Source organism: Pleurodeles waltl, chromosome 6, assembly GCF_031143425.1.
Source record: "Pleurodeles waltl isolate 20211129_DDA chromosome 6, aPleWal1.hap1.20221129, whole genome shotgun sequence".
Lineage (NCBI taxonomy): Eukaryota > Metazoa > Chordata > Amphibia > Caudata > Salamandridae > Pleurodeles > Pleurodeles waltl.
In genome coordinates this window covers 431,575,489-431,596,674 of record NC_090445.1, presented here as the reverse complement: position 1 = coordinate 431,596,674, position 21,186 = coordinate 431,575,489, and the positions used below count along the sequence as shown (strand labels likewise).

At 44.8% G+C, this 21,186-nt stretch overlaps 1 protein-coding gene across 10 annotated transcripts in view; it reads left to right on the top strand.

Annotated features, from left to right (window-relative positions):
- The window catches only part of LOC138299844 (zinc finger CCCH domain-containing protein 11A-like), a 273,758-nt gene extending 253,229 nt beyond the window's left edge, over window positions 1–20,529 (top strand). For all 10 annotated transcript variants that reach the window (XM_069238464.1, XM_069238454.1, XM_069238456.1 and 7 more), the window contains 2 exons: window positions 12,238–12,314; window positions 18,500–20,529. In XM_069238464.1, coding sequence (XP_069094565.1) covers window positions 12,238–12,314; window positions 18,500–18,761 — 339 coding nt within the window. In that variant the 3' untranslated portion in view covers window positions 18,762–20,529. The remainder of the gene's footprint in view (window positions 1–12,237; window positions 12,315–18,499) is intronic.
- The last annotated feature ends 657 nt before the right edge of the window (window positions 20,530–21,186 follow it).

Below are 21,186 nucleotides of genomic sequence, written 5' to 3'. Positions count from 1 at the left end.
TAATTTGTCAATCAGCTCATCAGCTCTAGGTATGGGATGGGCATCTGTCTTGGTGACAGAATTGAGACCTCTGTAGTCCACACAAAACCTCATCTCTCTCTTTCCATCTTTGGTGTGAGGTTTGGGGACAAAGACCACTGGGCTAGCCCAGGGGCTGTCAGAGTGCTCAATTACTCCCAATTCCAGCATCTTGTGGACTTCCACCTTGATGCTTTCCTTAACTTGATCAGACTGTCTGAATATTTTGTTTTTGACAGGCATGCTGTCTCCTGTGTCCACATCATGGGTACACAGGTGTGTCTGACCAGGGGTTAGGGAAAAGAGCTCAGCAAACTGCTGCAGGACCTTCCTACAGTCAGATTGCTGTTGGCCAGAGAGGGTGTCTGAATAGATCACTCCATCCACTGAGCCATCTTTAGGGTTTGATGAGAGGAGATCAGGGAGAGGTTCACTCTCAGCTTCCTGGTCCTCATCTGTTACCATCAACAGATTTACATCAGCCCTATCATGGAAGAGTTTTAGGTGGTTTACATGGATCACCCTCTTGGGGCTCCTGCTTGTGCCTAGGTCCACCAGGTAGGTGACCTGACTCTTCTTTTCCAGGATTGGGTAAGGGCCACTCCATCTGTCCTGAAGTGCCCTGGGAGCCACAGGCTCCAAAACCCAAACTTTCTGCCCTGGTTGAAATTCAACCATTGCAGCCTTTTGGTCATACCAAAACTTCTGGAGCTGTTGGCTGGCCTCAAGGTTTTTGCTTGCCTTTTCCATGTACTCTGCCATTCTTGAACGAAGGCCAAGTACATAGTCCACTATGTCTTGTTTAGGCTCATGAAGAGGTCTCTCCCAGCCTTCTTTAACAAGAGCAAGTGGTCTCCTTACAGGGTGGCCAAACAGAAGTTCAAAGGGTGAGAACCCTACTCCCTTCTGAGGCACCTCTCTGTAAGCGAAAAGCAGACATGGCAAGAGGACATCCCATCTCCTTTTGAGTTTTTCTGGGAGTCCCATGATCATGCCCTTTAATGTCTTGTTGAATCTCTCAACAAGGCCATTAGTTTGTGGATGATATGGTGTAGTGAATTTATAAGTCACTCCACACTCATTCCACATGTGTTTTAGGTATGCTGACATGAAGTTGGTACCTCTGTCAGACACCACCTCCTTAGGGAAACCCACTCTGGTAAAGATACCAATGAAAGGCCTTGGCTACTGCAGGGGCAGTGGTCGACCTAAGGGGAATAGCTTCAGGATACCTAGTAGCACGATCCACTACTACTAGGATGTACATATTTCCTGAGGCTGTGAGAGGTTCCAGTGGACCCACTATGTCCACACCCACTCTTTCAAAGGGGACCCCCACCACTGGAAGTGGAATGAGGGGGGGGCCTTTGGATGCCCACCTGTCTTACCACTGGCTTGACAGGTGGGGCAGGAGAGGCAAAACTCCTTAACCTTCTGGGACATATTGGGCCAGTAGAAGTGGTTGACTAACCTCTCCCACGTCTTGGTTTGTCCCAAATGCCCAGCAAGGGGAATATCATGGGCTAAGGTCAGAATAAACTCTCTGAGGCACTACCACTCTCCTAGTGGCACCAGGTTTGGGATCTCTTGCCTCAGTGTACAGGAGTCCATCTTCCCAATAGACCCTATGTGTTCCATTTTTCTTGCCTTTGGACTCTTCAGCAGCTTGCTGCCTAAGGCCTTCAAGAGAGGGACAGGTTTCTTGTCCCTTACACAACTCTTCCCTTGAGGGTCCCCCTGGGCCCAAGAGCTCAACCTGATAAGGTTCCAGTTCCATAGGCTCAGTTCCCTCAGAGGGCAGAACTTCTTCCTGAGAAGAGAGGTTCTCTTTTTCTTGTTGTGTTGCAGCTGGTTTCCCAGCTGACTTTCCTTTTCTCTTGGTAGGCTGGGCCTTTCTTCCAGACTCCAGCTCTACTTTTTCACCCTGTGCCTTGCACTGTGCCCTTGTCTTGACACACACCAGTTCAGGGATACCCAGCATGGCTGCATGGGTTTTCAGTTCTACCTCAGCCCATGCTGAGGACTCCAGGTCATTTCCAAGCAAACAGTCTACTGGGATATTTGAGGAGACCACCACCTGTTTCAGGCCATTGACCCCTCCCCACTCTAAAGTTACCATTGCCATGGGATGTACTTTAGTTTGATTGTCAGCATTGGTGACTGGATAGGTTTGTCCAGTCAGGTATTGGCCAGGGGAAACCAGTTTCTCTGTCACCATAGTGACACTGGCACCTGTATCCCTCAGGCCCTCTACACTCGTCCCATTAATTAAGAGCTGCTGCCTGTATTTTTGCATGTTGGGGGGCCAGGCAGCCAGTGTGGCTAAATCCACCCCACCCTCAGAGACTAATGTTGCTTCAGTGTGACACCTGATTTGCTCTGGGCACACTGTTGATCCCACTTGGAGACTAGCCATTCCAGTGTTAGCTGGAGTGGAGTTTGAAGTGTTATTTTTCTTGGGACAGGCCTTGTCTCCAGTTTGGTGTCCAGACTGACTACAGCTACGACACCAGGCCTTTTTGGGATCAAAGTTTTTACCCTTGTACCCAGAATTGTTTTGTGAAGAGGCTCTGGGCCCACCCTCCTGTGCAGGTTTTTGGGGGCCTGTAGAAGACTCTTTACTATTTTTGTTTTTGGCTGTCTCACCACCTTTCCCCTGGGGAGGTTTTGTGACCCCTTTCTTTTGGTCACCCCCTGTGGAAGTTTTGGACACCCTAGTCTTGACCCAATGGTCTGCCTTCTTTCCCAATTCTTGGGGAGAAATTGGTCCTAGGTCTACCAGATGCTGATGCAGTTTATCATTGAAACAATTACTTAACAGGTGTTCTTTCACAAATAAATTGTACAGCCCATCATAATCACTTACACCACTGCCTTGAATCCAACCATCTAGTGTTTTTACTGAGTAGTCTACAAAGTCAACCCAGGTCTGGCTCGAGTATTTTTGAGCCCCCCTGAATCTAATCCTATACTCCTCAGTGGAGAATCCAAAGCCCTCAATCAGGGTTCCCTTCATGAGGTCATAAGATTCTGCATCTTTTCCAGAGAGTGTGAGGAGTCTATCCCTACGCTTTCCTGTGAACATTTCCCAAAGGAGAGCACCCCAGTGAGATTTGTTCACTTCTCTGGTTACACAAGCCCTCTCAAAAGCTGTGAACCATTTGGTGATGTCATCACCATCTTCATATTTAGTTACAATCCCTTTAGGGATTTTCAACATGTCAGGAGAATATCTGACCCTATTTATGTTGCTGCCACCATTGATGGGTCCTAGGCCCATCTCTTGTCTTTCCCTTTCTATGGCTAGGATCTGTCTTTCCAAAGCCAACCTTTTGGCCATCCTGGCTAACTGGATGTCCTCTTCACTGGAGTTATCCTCAGTGATTTCTGAGAGGTTGGTCCCTCCTGTGAGGGAACCAGCATCTCTGACTATTATTTGTGGAGTCAGGGCTTGAGAGGCCCTGTTCTCCCTAGATAGGACTGGTGGGGGGGAATCACCCTCCAAGTCACTATCATCATCCTCTGTGTTGCCATCCTCAGAGGGGTTGGCTCTTTCAAACTCTGCCAACAGCTCCTGGAGCTGTAGTTTGGAAGGTCTGGAGCCCATTGCTATTTTCTTTAGTTTACAGAGTGACCTTAGCTCTCTCATCTGTAGATGGAGGTAAGGTGTGGTGTCGAGTTCCACCACATTCACATCTGTATTAGACATTATGCTTCTAAAAGTTGGAATACTTTTTAAGAAACTAAAACTAGTTCTAGAATCTAATTCAAACTTTTACCAAACTTTTAAACTCTAAAAGAAATGCTAACAGGGACTAACACAAGGCCCTAGCAGGACTTTAAAGAATTTAGAAAAATTTCAAATTGCAAAAAATCAAGTTCTAATGACAATTTTTGGAATTTGTCGTGTGATAAGGTATTGGCTGAGTAGTCCAGCAAATGCAAAGTCTTGTACCCCACCGCTGATCCACCAATGTAGGAAGTTGGCTCTGTATGCACTATTTCAAAGTAAGGAATAGTATGCACAGAGTCCAAGGGTTCCCCTTAGAGGTAAGATAGTGGCAAAAAGAGATAATACTAATGCTCTATTTTGTGGTAGTGTGGTCGAGCAGTAGGCTTATCAAAGGAGTAGTGTTAAGCATTTGTTGTACATACACACAGGCAATAAATGAGGAACACACACTCGGAGACAAATCCAGCCAATAGGTTTTGTTATAGAAAAATATATTTTCTTAGTTTATTTTAAGAACCACAGGTTCAAATTCTACATGTAATATCTCATTTGAAAGGTATTGCAGGTAAGTACTTTAGGAACTTTGAATCATTACATTAGCATTTATACTTTTTACATAAAACACAAATAGCTGTTTTAAAAGTGGACACAGTGCAATTTTCACAGTTCCTGGGGGAGGTAAAGTAATGTTAGTTTTAACAGGTAAGTAGGTCACTTACAGGTTTCAGTTTTGGGTCCAAGGTAGCTCACCGTTGGGGGTTCAGAGCAACCCCAAAGTTATCACACCAGCAGCTCAGGGCCGGTCAGGTGCAGAGGTCAAAGAGGTGCCCAAAACACATAGGCTTCAATGGAGAGAAGGGGGTGCCCCGGTTCCAGTCTGCCAGCAGGTAAGTACCCGCGTCTTCGGAGGGCAGACCAGGGGGGTTTTGTAGGGCACCGGGGGGGACACAAGTTCACACAGAAAGTACACCCTCAGCAGCGCGGGGGCGGCCGGGTGCAGTGTGCAAACACGCAGCGGGTTCTCTGTTGATTTCAATGGGAGACCAAGGGGTCTCTTCAGCGGGGCAGGCAAGGGGGGGCTCCTTGGGGTAGCCACCACCTGGGCAAGGGAGAGGGCCTCCTGGGGGTCACTCCTGCACAGGAGTTCCGTTCCTTCAGGTGCTGGGGGCTGCGGGTGCAGGGTCTTTTCCAGCTGTCGGGAAATGGAGTTCAGGCAGTCGCGGTCAGGGGGAGCCTCGGGATTCCCTCTGCAGGCGTCACTGTGGGGGCTCAGGGGGGACAACTTTGGTTACTCACAGTCTTGGAGTCGCCGGAGGGTCCTCCCTGAGGTGTTGGTTCTCCACCAGTCGAGTCGGGGTCGCCGGGTGCAGTGTTGCAAGTCTCACGCTTCTTGCGGGGAGTTGCAGGGGTCTTTAAATCTGCTCCTTGAAACAAAGTTGCAGTTCTTTTGGAGCAGGGCCGCTGTCCTCGGGAGTTTCTTGTCTTTCTTGAAGCAGGGCAGTCCTCCGAGGATTCAGAGGTCGCTGGTCCCTTGGAAAGCGTCGCTGGAGCAGGTTTCTTTTGGAAGGCAGGAGACAGGCCGGTAAGTCTGGGGCCAAAGCAGTTGGTGTCTTCTGTTCTTCCTCTGCAGGGGTTTTTCAGCTCAGCAGTCCTCTTCTTGTAGTTTCAGGAATCTGTTTTCCTAGGTTCAGGGAAGCCCTTAAATACTAAATCTAAGGGCGTGTTTAGGTCTGGGGGGTTAGTAGCCAATGGCTACTAGCCCTGAGGGTGAGTACACCCTCTTTCTGCCTCCTCCCAAGGGGAGGGGGGCACATCCCTAATCCTATTGAGGGAATCCTCCATCTGCAAGATGGAGGATTTCTAAAAGTTAGAGTCACTTCAGCTCAGGACACCTTAGGGGCTGTCCTGACTGGCCAGTGACTCCTCCTTGTTGTTCTACATTATTTTCTCCGGCCTTGCCGCCAAAAGTGGGGGCCGTGGCCGGAGGGGGCGGGCCACTCCACTAGCTGGAGTGTCCTGCGGTGCTGGAACAAAGGGGTGAGCCTTTGAGGCTCACCGCCAGGTGTTACAGCTCCTGCCTGGGGGAGGTGTTAGCATCTCCACCCAGTGCAGGCTTTGTTACTGGCCTCAGAGTGACAAAGGCACTCTCCCCATGGGGCCAGCAACATGTCTCTAGTGTGGCAGGCTGCTGGAACCAGTCAGCCTACACAGATAGTTGGATACAGTTTCAGGGGGCACCTCTAAGGTGCCCTCTGGGGTGTGTTTCACAATAAAATGTACACTGGCATCAGTGTGCATTTATTGTGCTGAGAAGTTTGATACCAAACTTCCCAGTTTTCAGTGTAGCCATTATGGTGCTGTGGAGTTCGGGTTTGACAGACTCCCAGACCATATACTCTTATGGCTACCCTGCACTTACAATGTCTAAGGTTTGGCTTAGACACTGTAGGGGCACAGTGCTCATGCACTGGTGCCCTCACCTATGGTATAGTGCACCCTGCCTTAGGGCTGTAAGGCCTGCTAGAGGGGTGTCTTACCTATACTGCATAGGCAGTGAGAGGCTGGCATGGCACCCTGAGGGGAGTGCCATGTCGACTTACTCATTTTGGTTCTCACTAGCACACACAAGCTGGTAAGCAGTGTGTCTGTGCTGAGTGAGGGGTCTCCAGGGTGGCATAAGACATGCTGCAGCCCTTAGAGACCTTCCCTGGCATCAGGGCCCTTGGTACCAGAGGTACCAGTTACAAGGGACTTACCTGGATGCCAGGGTGTGCCAATTGTGGATACAAAAGTACAGGTTAGGGAAAGAACACTGGTGCTGGGGCCTGGTTAGCAGGCCTCAGCACACTTTCAATTCAAAACATAGCATCAGCAATGGCAAAAAGTCAGGGGGTAACCATGCCAAGGAGGCATTTCCTTACAGTAACATTATCCTTTTTTTTTCCCTTGGATTCACATGCTGTACACGTATTCTGCCATCTAGTGGTCGTACCTCGTGCCTTCCCTTCTACCCTTCCTTCTCCCCATCTTGGGTGTTGGAAAACACCATTTGGCGGTAAGTCCAACCCCTATGTGATGTCAGATGTGCACACTAGAAGGTCCTGTATGTGGTCACCATCTTTAGATTCTTTTCTTCGCCGTTGGTCCCGGAAGCACAACAAAGGCATTTCGAAGTTTCCTTGGGAAAACTGAAAATTTTGTTTTCTCCATGAAAGCTCAGATGATCACCAGAGGCCACGAGTAAACCAAAGAATAGGTAAGGGAAACCTTCTCTGTCCCGACGGGGGACCCCGCCGGTGAGCACCACTTGGCTGGAGAATGCAGAGAAAGGAGACAGGGAAGAGACATGGAGAACACCCCTTTTAAAGTCTGGACCAACTGCCACCACAAGTTCACACAGAAAGATTCCCACAATGTTTGCAACTTGTGTCTCCCAAAGGATCACTGCATTAAAAACTGTGAAGCCTGAACCAAATTTGTCCTTTAAATGCTAAAAGTAAGACTCCAGCAGCCTCTAGTACACCATGGCATGGCTGACACTCGGAGAATACACGAGTCTCTGAAGAATCTGGGTGTCTCCAGAGAGGAAGAGGACGAGAAGGTTGGAGAGGCTGAACTGGCATAGGGAAGAGAGTCAGAGGCCAAGGAGAACGTCGTCAACTTGGAAAGGCTGTAGGCAGCAAGACATGCCGAAAATAAGAAACAGAAAATTAACCATCAAAAGAGACAGACTCTGGGCCCTTGAAAGCTACCACACTGTTGATGTCGAAACGCTCTGCGACCGAAGGGCAGCATAAACAAAGAGTGGCACAGTTCCTGACCAAAGGACACCGTTGGAGCAAATCTTAGAGCCAACCCTTAACGCCAGCAGACAGACGAGTAAGGGGCAAGGAGCTGCGGGCCAAAAGAGTGACTGCCTGCAAAAAGGAAGGTGTTGCCGATGACCAAAGATGAGCAATGACCACTTCAAGTTGAACAGAAAAGAAATACCAGATTAAAGTCAAAATGGTGGCTCACCAGCAAAGAAAGGAATTTGACTCCATTTAGCTTTCTAAAATCCTGATAAAACCCTCATAACTAAGAGATAGGGACTGAGCTACTGGACATTGAGGCACCGTTGATGCTAGAGCCACATGAGGAAGAGCAGGAGGAATTCTTTGACTACGACAAAGGTGAATCCACAGCGCGTTAATGCCGGGGGGTATGATGACATGGGACAGGATTTCAATGCCCATTGCCCCGAAGTGGATGTCAACTACTATCTCTTGCGGCTCTCACCACCATATGATCTGTCCAATTACAATGGACTCATCAAAATAGTGGCAGACATATGGAATTCAGCTCAAAGAAGAGAGGAAGGACTTGTGCTTCCTTCTCAAAACACTCATTCCATCACAGAAGGCAAACGTATACCGGCCTATGCTCCCCAGCATCTTGGACCAAGGTAAGGAGGTATTGAAGTAGATTGGAGTGGAGTGGGGTAGATTGGAGTGGGGAAGACAGATGTGTAGTAAATTTGAATGGAGCGGGGTATACTGGACTAGGTAGACTGGGGTGGAGTCGGGTAGACTAGGGTGGAGTTGGGTGGATTGGAGTGAAGTGGGTAAGAGTGGAGTGGGGTAGATTCAGTGGAGTGGGCTACTTTGGAGTGGGATGGAGTAGAGTGGGGCAGATTGCATCATAGTGGTGTGGTTTGAGCTAGATTGGATAGAGTGGAGTGGGTTAGATTGGGGTGGATTGGGGTAGATTGGAGTGGGGTGGTTTATATTGGTTTAGTAGGGTAGATTGTGGTGGGGTGAGCATGGCAAGGTAGATTTAAATGGGCTGGATTGGGCTAGAGTTGTGAGGGGTGAATTTGAGTAGTGTGTGGTAGATTGGCAGTAGATTGAAATGGATTGGAGTGGGGTAGATTAAGTTAAATTGGGTTGAGTGAAATAGGTTGCACTACGTTGATTGGGGTAGTTTGGAGTGGAGTAGATTGGGTTTGATTGTAGTGAAGTAGAGTGGGCCAGATTGGTTGGAGTGGAGTAGGGTAAGTGGTGTGGAGGGGCCTAGAGTTACGTTGAATGGTGTTAGAGTGTCTTAGAATGGAGGGGCATAGAGTGCAGTGTTGTATAATGAAGTGTGGAAGGAGTAGGGTTGTTGAGTAGTATAAAGTGATTTATTTGGGGGGTAGGGGAGAGTATGCATGGTGTGGTAGCGCACTGCCATTACGGACAACACATTTTCAATCAAAAAGACCATTATAATTTATATGTGCACCGACTTGCACTTTTACTGAACTCAAACGATGAGTGGAATTGTCATCACCTAGTGTATTGCTGTGTTGATCGTATTCAAATATTTGTTTCCACCACACTTCAGAATTATAAAAAGAAAAAGTGCTTAATTTGTACTTTCCTAATTCTGAAACAGCACAGTTCATTTTTGTGTGCTAGAAAACATAACATTGATGCCCTCTCCTCATATGTTTACTCAGCAGGATTGTCACATAAATTCTCACACTTTGGAAGACCAAGCTTGACATTTGACCTCTGTCTTTGAATGCACAGCAAATGTGGCATAAGAAAAAAATTTAAAGGCCTGCTCACAGTAAGCGAGTGCTCAGAAGGATATAGTAAACAAGTGATTCTCCCAGGAGGGACGAACTAAAGCTGGACAGCCTAAAGCAAATAAAGCCAGCAAATAGAAAGCCAGCAACTCTGTTATACAAACCACAAATCAAATAGTGAGCAATGGGAGAAATGCATTCCCAGCTAAGCTTTCGGGATGCCCACACAAAGTTGTAAGCAAAGCAGACAGCTGTTCTGTCTGGTAGGCTTTGACCTAAAAAGGAGCTACAATGGCCTTCATACCTAACAGTCTATAGGCATATACATATATGTAAAGCTGCTATATTGTAATCTATCCACACATTGACTAAGTATAATACTATATAGACAGTCATGCCAGAAAATGGCACAAGTTAGTCAAACTCTAATAAAACACTTTTCCACACAGCTCCTGTTTTCACTTGCTATTGCTTTACGTGTGTGGCTACTGCTTTTTAGCTTTTGCACAGCATGTGATCTACAGCGGCACATGGTGCAGACAAAAAATATTACCTGTAACAATCTTTGTAGCTAGCTGTTAGGTCTGTATATTTCTGTCCCTTGTCCATCTCCTGTTGTGAGCTCTTGGTAACACTTATGGTAATATCACAAATGCTTGTTGCGTGTTTGGTCCACAGACCGTTTACTGCTTGCATCGTCCTTCAAACACGTTCATGTAAGGGGAAAAATACATTGTGAGGTAGAGTCCGTCTTGGTACATTTTGGCTTTGTCTTTGGAGGAATCACAAGCCATCAAAACTCTTTCTTAAAGGAAGAATAACTTGTAAATACCGGAGCCTAATACTTGATGACAGGAGTGTCCACAGCATGTGCATCTACAGGCTGTGAATTGATGGTTACAGTTAAGTAACTTTTTTCTACCATCCGTTTTTGTACAGTGTCCTGATAGGAAATCTCTTCACATGAAAAGGGCTCCCCTAGTATTACCTCGACACTGTGGGGGATTGTTTATGAATGGGATTAAGTTATGTACGATAGAGAACTAGCCTTACAAATAAATACCCTTTTAATCTCCATTGTTGGATTTTCATTACTATTTATGAACATTAAAATAAAAAAGATTTCGCAGAGGCTTGGCCTTGCTAGCCTATCCTCTGTGGAGTCCAAATCAGTCGAAGGTTTCACACAGTGTCTCAACTGCTCTCCGTTTAACCGTTTTGCAGTTTTAATTAGGTCGTTATTGTGTTGAAGAGCATTATATCCTGTTTTTGAATACGCCGTAGGCCTACCTAAAACGAAAATATATGGTGTTATATTCATCCTGCTCTGCGTTGCATAGTTTTTGTAAAGCTTATACAAGTAGTACTGCAGTTAATGAGAACAAACGTGGTGTTCTGAGCTGCTTGGGTACAGTGTCAGATGAATACAGAGCACATATATGAAATCTAAAGTGTCATTGTGGAATAAACAGAAGGCTAAGGGTCCCTACTCCGTATTATGGAGCTCTGGTGCAGCGTGGTAGCCTTAAAGTGCCATTGTTCAGTTTATTTTCAACAAATGTTTTGCTCATCCGCTGCTGCTCCTTTCTTTTGAAAAGGGTTTTATGAAATCCAGTCCCTTTAAATATGGCATTAATTCTAAGTTTGTCTTATTACAAATTTGAAAAGTGTTGCAAAAATAAAATATTATGGGATATCAATATGTCCCCTTACGAAAAGGGTTCTGGGATCCTGCTGCTAGGCAAGGATTGCCATGTTTAAAAATTGAAAGTGTCTGGTGGGTTAGTTGACTATTCCAGAAATCAGTGTTTCAAACCATGGTCACATGTTCAAATCCCGATTGGGTCATTCAGCCCTTCATCCCTCCAATATCGATAAAAGTTACACAACTGAGTTGGGCAGCAGTCCACATTTATTTTTTGCCAATAGGAGCTGAACATGTGTTCTATAAATGTGCCTATTGCTTTATGATGGTAAACTAGAATTGTAAGTAGACACTATGTAGTAGTGCTTTGCAGGGGAATTGTATGGAGCTAAATATGCTGCTATGCAAGGATATGTTTTATGTTTAGTTCTTATAGTGGCATAGTTGAGACATTATTGTTGTCCAAGAGTCACCGAACCTTAGCTTGACAGACTTTCTGTTGTCAGCAAAACCTTTCTAGATGTTGATGGAGGAAAACTTGTATTTGACTGACAGTGTTAGTGGAAAAGTTATACTAGTTTATATATCAAGGTTACATGCTTCCATTTTGGGGTTTAATAAAGAGATCAGTGTTGTCTAGAAAGCTAAAATGAAACATAAAATGTTTATACTCATTTTGATAGAGAGACAATATAATGTTCATCTGCAATGTACAAATGACTTCCCAGTACATTTCTCTACAGATGAATCTCTTAGACACGGCCTTGATACTCTGGGAAGAGATGGTGATAGACAGTAAGCTTAGTTCTTAAACAGTGATCCAATGAGTGAAACAAGTTGCAATACAAAACTAAATAGACTGGGATCAAAGTGTAGGGTTAGAATATACCAGCCAACTAGTCATTGTTGTCCTGTTTAGAGAGTAATGATGTTTTAGCCAGTTATGCTTTGTGCTCGTTAGCTAGTACTTAATAATTGCTTCCATGCCCTTTTGGTTCCATTGTGCAGCTTACTGTTGACTAAATGTCAATCCTGACAGTGTCACACTTGAGCCATTACATTTTACTCTTAAACATTGACAACTGAAAGTGTTGCTGCTTTATAAGTATGGAGCAGACTGTTATGTATTAAATTCGGTTCTGCCTATGTATTGCAGTTCTATTGCATTGCTTCCTGTGAGACTTGTGAGCAAAGCAGGTGAATGGAGAAACAGGATCATTGAATCTTCCTGTTCACGTTGTCTTTTTCTGAACAAATGTACCATGCTTTAACACACGTCTCTCTTAACAGGCAGTTGGTGATACTTCTGATCCTGTGACCGAGCAAGAAAAGACGACTGGGGCAGGTGCGGAAGCCTCCGATGACAGGTGAGGAAAGACCCTGGATTGTGGCAGTTCATGTTTGAGTCAGGACAAAAGGAAGCCATTGACTTCAAATAATATGCAAAATCACCTCAAAATTCAAAAAAGCTGTTACCATCTTACATTCTCTCAGTCGGAGGGTATTTAGAATGAAAGCAATCTTGAGGAAGAAACCTGTAAAAAAAAAAAAAAAAAAAGTGCAGATTTAACTATCATACACAAGCGCACATAATAAAAGACAATTTGAAGGGACGGCCACGCAAAGTGGGGGGCTGGGGTATTAGTTTACTCATGAGGAGTCTGGTTCACCAGACACACACTTCTCCAAGGAGGGGGACAAAAAAGAGGAAAAAAGAACAAATGGCACTTAATTAGTAGATGGAGGAATATGCACAACATATGACTCTAGAAGAGCTTCAGACAACACCACCATTGTTAGAGATCCAGTTTGAGGCGGTTATCTAGATGCATCAAAAAGGGCGTTTCTACCTAGAGATTCCTTAGCTCTTGATTGTCCCAGGTGCCAAACTGGACATTGAAAGGTCTGACATAGCTCTACCCCACCGGTAAGGAGTGCCAGCTCTGTTTCAACCCCTGAAATGGAGTCACGATATCACTAAAACCATCGAAATCCCACTCTGGTGCCCTCATACCAGTTCAGTTTTTTTGTTTGTTGTTGTCCCCTTCAACGGCAGTTCGGAGTTTTACTCTTCCCTTAAGGTGATTTTTTTTCTTTTTGTATTTTTTTTTTTTGCCCTCCTAAATCCTTTCTTCAGGCAATGCGTTGGAGATATTTCCCATTGCTGCTTTAGGTGCCCTTCACAATACTGGAGACGGACTACCCTCCGTTTCCAGCATCAGGAGCCGAACCACTTGTGTGCCTTACGGCAATGGTGGAGATGTTCCGGGGGGGTAGTCCCCTGTAGTGTTCAGTCAAGCCTCATGGAATTGTTCAGGGGTGATACCAGGGGGATTACCATGTACTCTCTGCCTCCATAGTATTCACTATGGATTGGAACTGTTGAGGCACCTGGAGTGGGGAGATATAAAAAGTTCCAATTCAGATACCAATGCTGGTCCGGCAACAACCCCACCTTCTCAGGAAGGTCTGCTGGCCCAAATGATGTTCCAGTGGTCCACAAGGCTTCTGAAGTAGACAACGCTAGTTCACACAGTCATCCCGTTTTTCTGCAACAATACGAGGAAGAGGCTGCCAAAACCAGTTTCCATTCTCCCGTTTTTCCTCAGCAGTACCAGGGAAGTTGTAATTCATCCTGGAAGCAACATATGCTGTTAGTGGGCAGACGGGTATCCTTGTTTCTACAACCCTGTATGGCTTGTACAATTGTACAGGCTGCAGAGATTTCCTTCCCTCTGCATGTCCTTCGGTCAAGGGATCACCAGCGGATACTGCTGCAGAAAATGACAGTCCTCCTGCAGAAAAGAGTGGTGGAGTTGGGGCTAGAGCAGGAAATTGGGCTAAGGTCCCAGTTTCGGTTCTTTCCGATTCTAAAGAACAGTAGTTTCGCCCACTCCTAGGACACCGGCCTCTGAACTTTTACGTGTGCAATTGAAGACACTGTCCCTGGCTTGGTTCCTTTTGGCACTGGAAGAAGATTGGATGGTGTCTCTAGATGTGTACTTCCACATAACGACACTGAGGTCTCATAGAGGAGGTACCTGTATTTTGTATTAGGTTAGACTCAATACCAATACTAGTCCTCCTGTTTGGGCTGGCCTTAGCACCTTGAATCTTCATGAAGTTGATGGCAGTCCTTACCGAACATCTCAGGATGTAGGGGAAATTCTGTGTTTTCCTTGAGACCAGCTGCTAAAAGCCCTGTCCCCATAGATGTTGTGTTACCTGCAGGTAACAGAGCCCCTGCTGTTTGACTGGAGTTTTTCCTTTAATGTGCCCAAATATTACCTACAGTTCTCTCAGCACCTCCTGTTCATAGGAGTAGTACTGGATACAACGTTGTTTTGAGCCTTCCCTCCTCCATATACGTTCTGGGCCAATCTTCATATGATTCCTATGTTTTGGGTAGTGGGTTCGGATTTTAGTCTTGATGGCTTGGCGCCTGTTGAGTCTTTTGGATTCCTTTTTCCTCCTTTTCATTCATTCATTCATTCATGCATTCTGGCATAAAAGGGCCCTCCAGAGGTGCATTCACAGGCAGTGGCTCCAACATTGACAAGATCTGGCAGACTTAATTGTAATTTCTAGGGACAGTGCAGCACACTTGAGCTGGTGGTTGGTGGCGTAGAATCTGACTCAAGGTAGGACCTTTTTTGTTCCCTTTGGTTGCAGTCATAGGCGGCAATGGATGCATCCTCTCTTGTGGGAGCCCACATCTGGAGGAATTAGAGTTCAGAGGCCTTTGGTCTCCAGGGGACCAGCTTCTTCATATCAACCTCCTCAAACTGTGAGCAATTTGGCTAACGCTCAAAGCCCGTCTTCCTTCCTTGATAAATCCATCTTGACAGACAATACAACCATAACATGGTATGTCAGCAAACTGGGGGTGGAAGAAGGGGAGGGGTGAAGGGACCCTCTCATGTCGAGAAGCACTGGAGCTGTCATCCATCTTGCAGAGTCATTGACCACCAGGGCTGGCACCCTGAGTCATCCTACCAATCTCAAGTAACGTCTCCATCTGAAGGTTACAAAGACACTTTTGTCCTGTGGGGAATCCATCAGGTGTTTTTTTTGTTTTTTTGTCACTCGCAGCAAAGCCAATTGTCCATGTTTCTTTGCATCTATTGCAGTGAGCCTTCTAAGAAGCATTTACTTTGAGCTGGATGTTTCCCTTTCACTCCATGTTTTCCAGGCATCAAGACCAGACCCAAGTTATCCTCATCACCCCTGGATTGGCTGAAAAGGGTGGTACACAGACCTTCTGCACATTCCCCAGTCAGAGGCAGGCACTACACCCCAACCTCCAGAGCTTGCACTTTTATTTTCTTGAGTTTGAGCTCTTTCCAGCTGCCACTAGTGATGGTTGACATGATTCTATCAGTGGAGGCCTGAAATGTTCAATGCAACTTTGAAGACTCTCAGATGTTGGTGACAGTAAATGCTTTTTCATCTCTAATCCGTCCTGTACAGAAAATAATCTCCTGTTTCAGAGAATGGGCCAGTATAACAGCAGACCATTGGGTGCTAGATTTAGTACATGGAGTTCATCCAGAAACATCCTCTTACTTCGCCAAACAAGAAGCCCCATTATCATCATATTAGTCTGTTTAGACAGGCCAAGATCCTCACCTGTCAGTTAGAGTTTCTCCAAGAAAAAAAAACTTTGCATGGTAATTGTACAAGAGGACCTTCAACAACTGCTGCAAGAGGACTACATGACATCCTTAGACCTACAGGACACACACTTCCACATTCCCATCCACCTCAAACATTGACAATACTGGAGATTTAAAGTGGCCACTGTCAATTCAACATCTTCCTATTCAGCCTCACATCTACCCCAAGGATATTCACAGAATGCATGGCTCCAGCTGCTGTGCATCTCAGGACACAAGGCCATCAAGTATGTCTCAATCTAGATGACTGACCTTTTAAGGGGAACTCGTTCACAATAACATATACCTCTGGCAAAGCTTGTCTGCAGCTGTTGAACAAAGTAGGCCTCATTTTAAACACAGATAGTCTACAACCTTCACCAGTAACATCCAATTACTAGGGGCAGTGCTGAACACGGATTTACACAAAGCCTTCCCATCCAAAGAATCCTATTGCTGCTGATGAGCCTAGCCAAAACAACTGCAAATGGAAAAGTTGCTCAGCTTAGGACTTGTCATTTTGAGGCTTGATGTCATTTTGCATTCTTTTGAATAGCCTAATTATTCCTCCCTTCACATGAGGCCAGTCTGTAAGGAACTCGACAAATGATTAATGCAAAGTTACACTTGACCATCTGGTAGAGTAACTGAGAGGATGAAACAAACCTTAGCATGGTAAGCACACAGCTCAAAAATACGACTGTAGGTCTAACATTCCTATGAGAAGACCTGGTTTCTGATGATCGCAGTCTCTTCCTTTGAAGATTTGGGTGAACACCTGCAAGAACTAGAGGTAAGTGACACATGGTCATCGTAAGAAACTTGACTACATATTGATGTGCTGGAAATAAGCTAAAGAAGTGGGCCAATAATTGCATCCAAGAATCAAAAGATCTTCATTACTAGTACACATGGGAAATACAACATCCATGTACTACATCTGCAAACATGGAGGAACACGTTCCCACCTACTGTCAAAAGAAGTACAAATGATATGGGAATTCGACCATCCCACATCTCATCCATTTAGCAGAATTTAAGAGCATGCGCCTGGCATAACCAACGCCTGGGCCACCATACTGAACACTGAAAGAATGTCTCAAGTGGGAGCTGAATCAAGCTCTGCTCAACCAAATCTTCCACTGGTGGGTCAAGCTGCATTGGAACCAGTTGCAACTAACCACAACCAAACTGCAGGTATTACACCAGCAAATGCCAGTGTTGCAGTGTTGAGAACACTTCATACACCAGGCATGAGAAGGTGTCTAAAATTTTAAAGTAACAGGACCAACCCTTTCTGATTATCTTACCAGAGTTTCGTGGCTTACAGTCCTGTTTTAAAACAAACAAAAAAAAGACGGTTGCTTTCTGAGCAAGGAGTAGCTCACTGGGTTTGTGCAGCTATCATTTGTCACAACAGAGTTGATTGTTCTATTGATGGAAAGGGGGTTGCGTATTCGACAAGAAGTGTGTCCACGTCCACCACCATGTTCATCAGAGTGCTGATAGCGAACATTTACGTGGGCAGTAACCTGGAAAAACTGACACACTTTAACACAGCATCACTGTACATGCTCAGTAGTATAAAAAGATGCATAAATGGACAAGTGAGTCTCCGTTATCTTTTTCAATAAGGTGAGCTCTTTTTTCTTTGTTACTCACCATCTCCATAAAATGTGTTGTGCATCTGTGTGTCTGACCCAGGACCTCATGACCATCAGGAAGTGCCGCAAGACCTGGCTCTTCGAGCAGTATCACCCCTACCCCCTAACCCCCAGCGCCTTGAGACCCTACCGGGTGAGTAGCACACTTAACAAATTACTGATTGATTGCTTGCTACTCTGATTCAGTAATGCAAACCTGTGAAAGATCCAATGATGGAGAAGAAAATAGTTACCTCTAGTTCTCAAGGGTTGGTATCTTTCATAGATTCACATGTGATCCACTGTCCTCTCCAGCTTACAAGCACCGGCAGCATACCTTTACTTGTTATATGAAATTTGAGGTGCAGTGGCCTCTTGGGGAGGGGGGGGGGGGGAGTTAGTAGTGTTCATTGTGCGATCTCCTGTTTGGGAAAAGCCTGGGTGTTTGAAATTATGTGAATTGGCTACTTATATGGTAGTGGTAAAGCTTTCCAGATTATGTTTAACATTGCACTACTCTCTGTGACTACTATGGTAATCCCATCTCGACGAATGGGATGATTCAAGCAAGTGAATACCAACACTGGGGAACTCCAGTTACAGGTTAGTAACTTTATTCGTTTAACAACTTTATTCTTCTGATGTCTCAGTTGCTGATGCTAGATGGACGTTTTACAAGTATGCATGTCAATGGATGACTCGTTCTTCAAGCCGTTCCCCTCATATGTTATCATTATACTGCAACGGAGAAGGTCATTGGGGATTCACGTTTTGATTCCTGGTGCACAGTATCAAAAAATATACAACAGCCGTGTGACCACAGTCCTTAATGATCTAAGACACCTGGATGGCAGATTGGGACAGGAAATGTGCCTTTTTCTTTTTGAAGAGTGATATAGAATGTTATAGTGCAGAAGGTAGCTAAAAATGTAATTTACTAACCTAGCCTGTACATTAATTTGGCAGTTCTGTTGTTAATTATTTAACTGCTACAGCACAGTCTATAAATACACAAGATGATTATGAGCCAGGTCTGGCGTGAGAAAAACTTTGGGTCCAAAGCTTGTACAGGGAGAGGAGTGGAGGTGTAGCCAGTTTCAAAGTATCCTAGCGCCACCATTTGAGACTTGTTAGCGGCAGCATATGCCCTAAAAATATTCTTGGGTGCCAAGTAGGGAGACAAGTGTGGTATGTCTTGGTATTTTACAAGCTTGTAATGTAAAGTCAATAATATTCATTCTGTTCTCCCCTCAGTGCGGCGTCTCTAGAAGCGATGCAGGCTGTGCCCAACCCTGCCACAGAGTTGGCAAGCCCCACACCCTCGCCAGCGTCTGTCAAGACACGCCGGTCCAGCTCTTCTGCCCCCAAAACGCCGCTACCGGCAGAGGATGACTTTGAGAAGTTGATGTGGGAGTTGTCTGGAGGCCGTATGGAAGAGGAGGCTGAGATCGACCTGGACGCAGGCAAGGACGAGGATGATCTCCTGCTTGAACTGTCAGAAATGATAGACAGCTGAACACCAACCACAAGTTCAAACTTTAACAGAAATCTAAACGGCTGTGTTATTTAGCCACGAACCGCAAGCAGCAGCAGCTTCCGGAAGTAGTCTTAAGCACACACGTCCTTGATCCGGGTCTACAACAGGTTGCCCTGCCAGCTTCCATTGCAGAGCTTTCAATTTAGACGGGCCAGTGCGCTGTAGCTACCAGACAGACAGCAGAGACGAAGAAAGCATAATAGGGGGCCTAACAACTCACAAAGCAAAAAATACATCGATGGCCGCTAGGCAAAAAATATGCTCTGTTCCTTTCCTCTCAAGATCATAAATGCTTTGCAAAATGAAATCCGGAAATGGAGCTACCAGACTCTGAAGCAACATCTTTATTTGCCCGAGGTGCACTGGTTCATTTAAAGTTTGAGATTTCTTTATTTTTTATTTCGTTTATGCAATATGATTTCATTTTAAAGTGGAGTTGCTGAGTACACGTCCAAACACTTTTTGTTGTTTTTTTTTTTAAAGCTGGAACTTTTTAATTTTAAGAGCTCACTTAATTGCATAACCAAGAAGTGCGGTGACCAGTGCACACCCTCGGACCAAAACGTTTTCTGCTAGAACACGAACTTGAACTGAAACTGGAATACTTTTTTAATCATTCTTTGTCATGTGACAGTGAGCAGTACTGTAAGGTCCAATCAACTCTTCCACCATCCTATAACAATCCCCGTAGACTCATGCCATACGAATACTGTTTGTTAGAACTTTGCGTTCACCTGTTGGAACCGTCTGAGTTGCCACTTGAGCCAGCAGCTGGTTGCTGATCTGGGATCCCCAAGAAGGAAAGCACCTCTCCTCTTTTCTGATGACCATGGCCTGTGGGTGACATGCAGTTCCACATGGAGAGTGTGTATTGTTTAGTTGGTATTTGTTAGCAAGCAAGCTGTCACCCTAATTCGACTTGTATTGTATTTGCTCTGAGATATCTCCACCGTGGAGCCTTTTTTTCAGATTCAGCATCCAGTTTAGTTGATAGATCAGGGTTTGTCTGGTTGCGGTTTAAGCCTCTTGCTGGAGAGATGGCTGCATTACCTTTGCTCTCTTCCGTCACACATACAGCTGTCATAGATATACATGTCGGAACACATTTTAGCGTGACATTCATTTTTCATCTCTGCTCGCTCTGCTTTTTTTCTAGTCTCTACTTGTTGCGGCCTCTTTGCTGAACAAGCATAAAGGAGATTTGGATTTATAAAGCTAAATTCATTACATTATACGTGGCATGCTATTCCTCGTTTTAAAAAAAAAACGTCATGCTTCATTTTATTTTTGGATTAACAAAATGTGTTTTTTTTTTTTAAAGTAGGTGTTTATCTTCCATAAAAATATCTCACTGGTGACCTGTCTGTCCAAAGCAGACATATTGTCCAAACAGTCGGGTTAAACACAGCAAATGAGACAATCTTCTGATTAATGACTCGCACACCCATTAGACCTGTCTAGTTATAGTGAATCTTTCTAGCTGGATGCCAAGTTTGATTGCGTTCCCCTAATCCTGTTTAGCATTCGGATGGAGGACAAGTGTTTGCTGCCAAGGCAATACGACTATTTCACCTCCCATTTACGCTGTTCTATTGTCACTGCCACTGTCCGCCCACTGTACTTTTTGTAAATACTTTTATTTTCCGTAAAACTTTGTATTTAAAACCTTGTCCTGTCATTGTATATTGGAGCCATCATTGATGCTGACTGCCAGCACTGCATTTCAAATTAAACCCATTCCTGAAAACATTGCTTTCGATTTCTATTTTGCTGTACACGTGTTAGTGAACAGAGGCGAAGGGGTGCTCTGCGAATTAGTGACTAGTGAACATAGAAGGATATGATATTTATTTTCTTTCTAAACAGCTAAAATATATTTGTTACTCATATAACAACATCCCTTTATTGAATTTCGTGTATTATATGTATAAAACATGTTTAGTGTATCCCAAAATGTGCTATTTAAGTAAATATAAGCATTATTATTCTATAAAGTAATTAGAACCATAATAGTTTATAGTCCTTCAAGAACGTACACCCCATGTAATGTTATCCCCCAAAGCACTCTTTACTAGTTAAATAGTCCACATTGTATTACTTTATGATTCCCAAAGGGATTAATAGGCGCAGCAGACGCATTTTCCTCCCCACGAGACATGCATACATTTCAGAAGATCCAGACCTGGGTTCACCTGACCAGCTTCCGCTGTGCGCATGTAATTGCTTAAGGCAACAGTAATGGTGCGACATTCACAGTTAGGTCACTTTAACAGCGGTATCATGGCTCATTCTCTTAAGTGTACTAGATAAATTCTTTAAACTCATTGTCATGTTTTGAGTTAATCTTTATTTTCTTCACTCGTGCTTAGTAATAGTGCTCACACATCCAAAAATTATTCCCAAT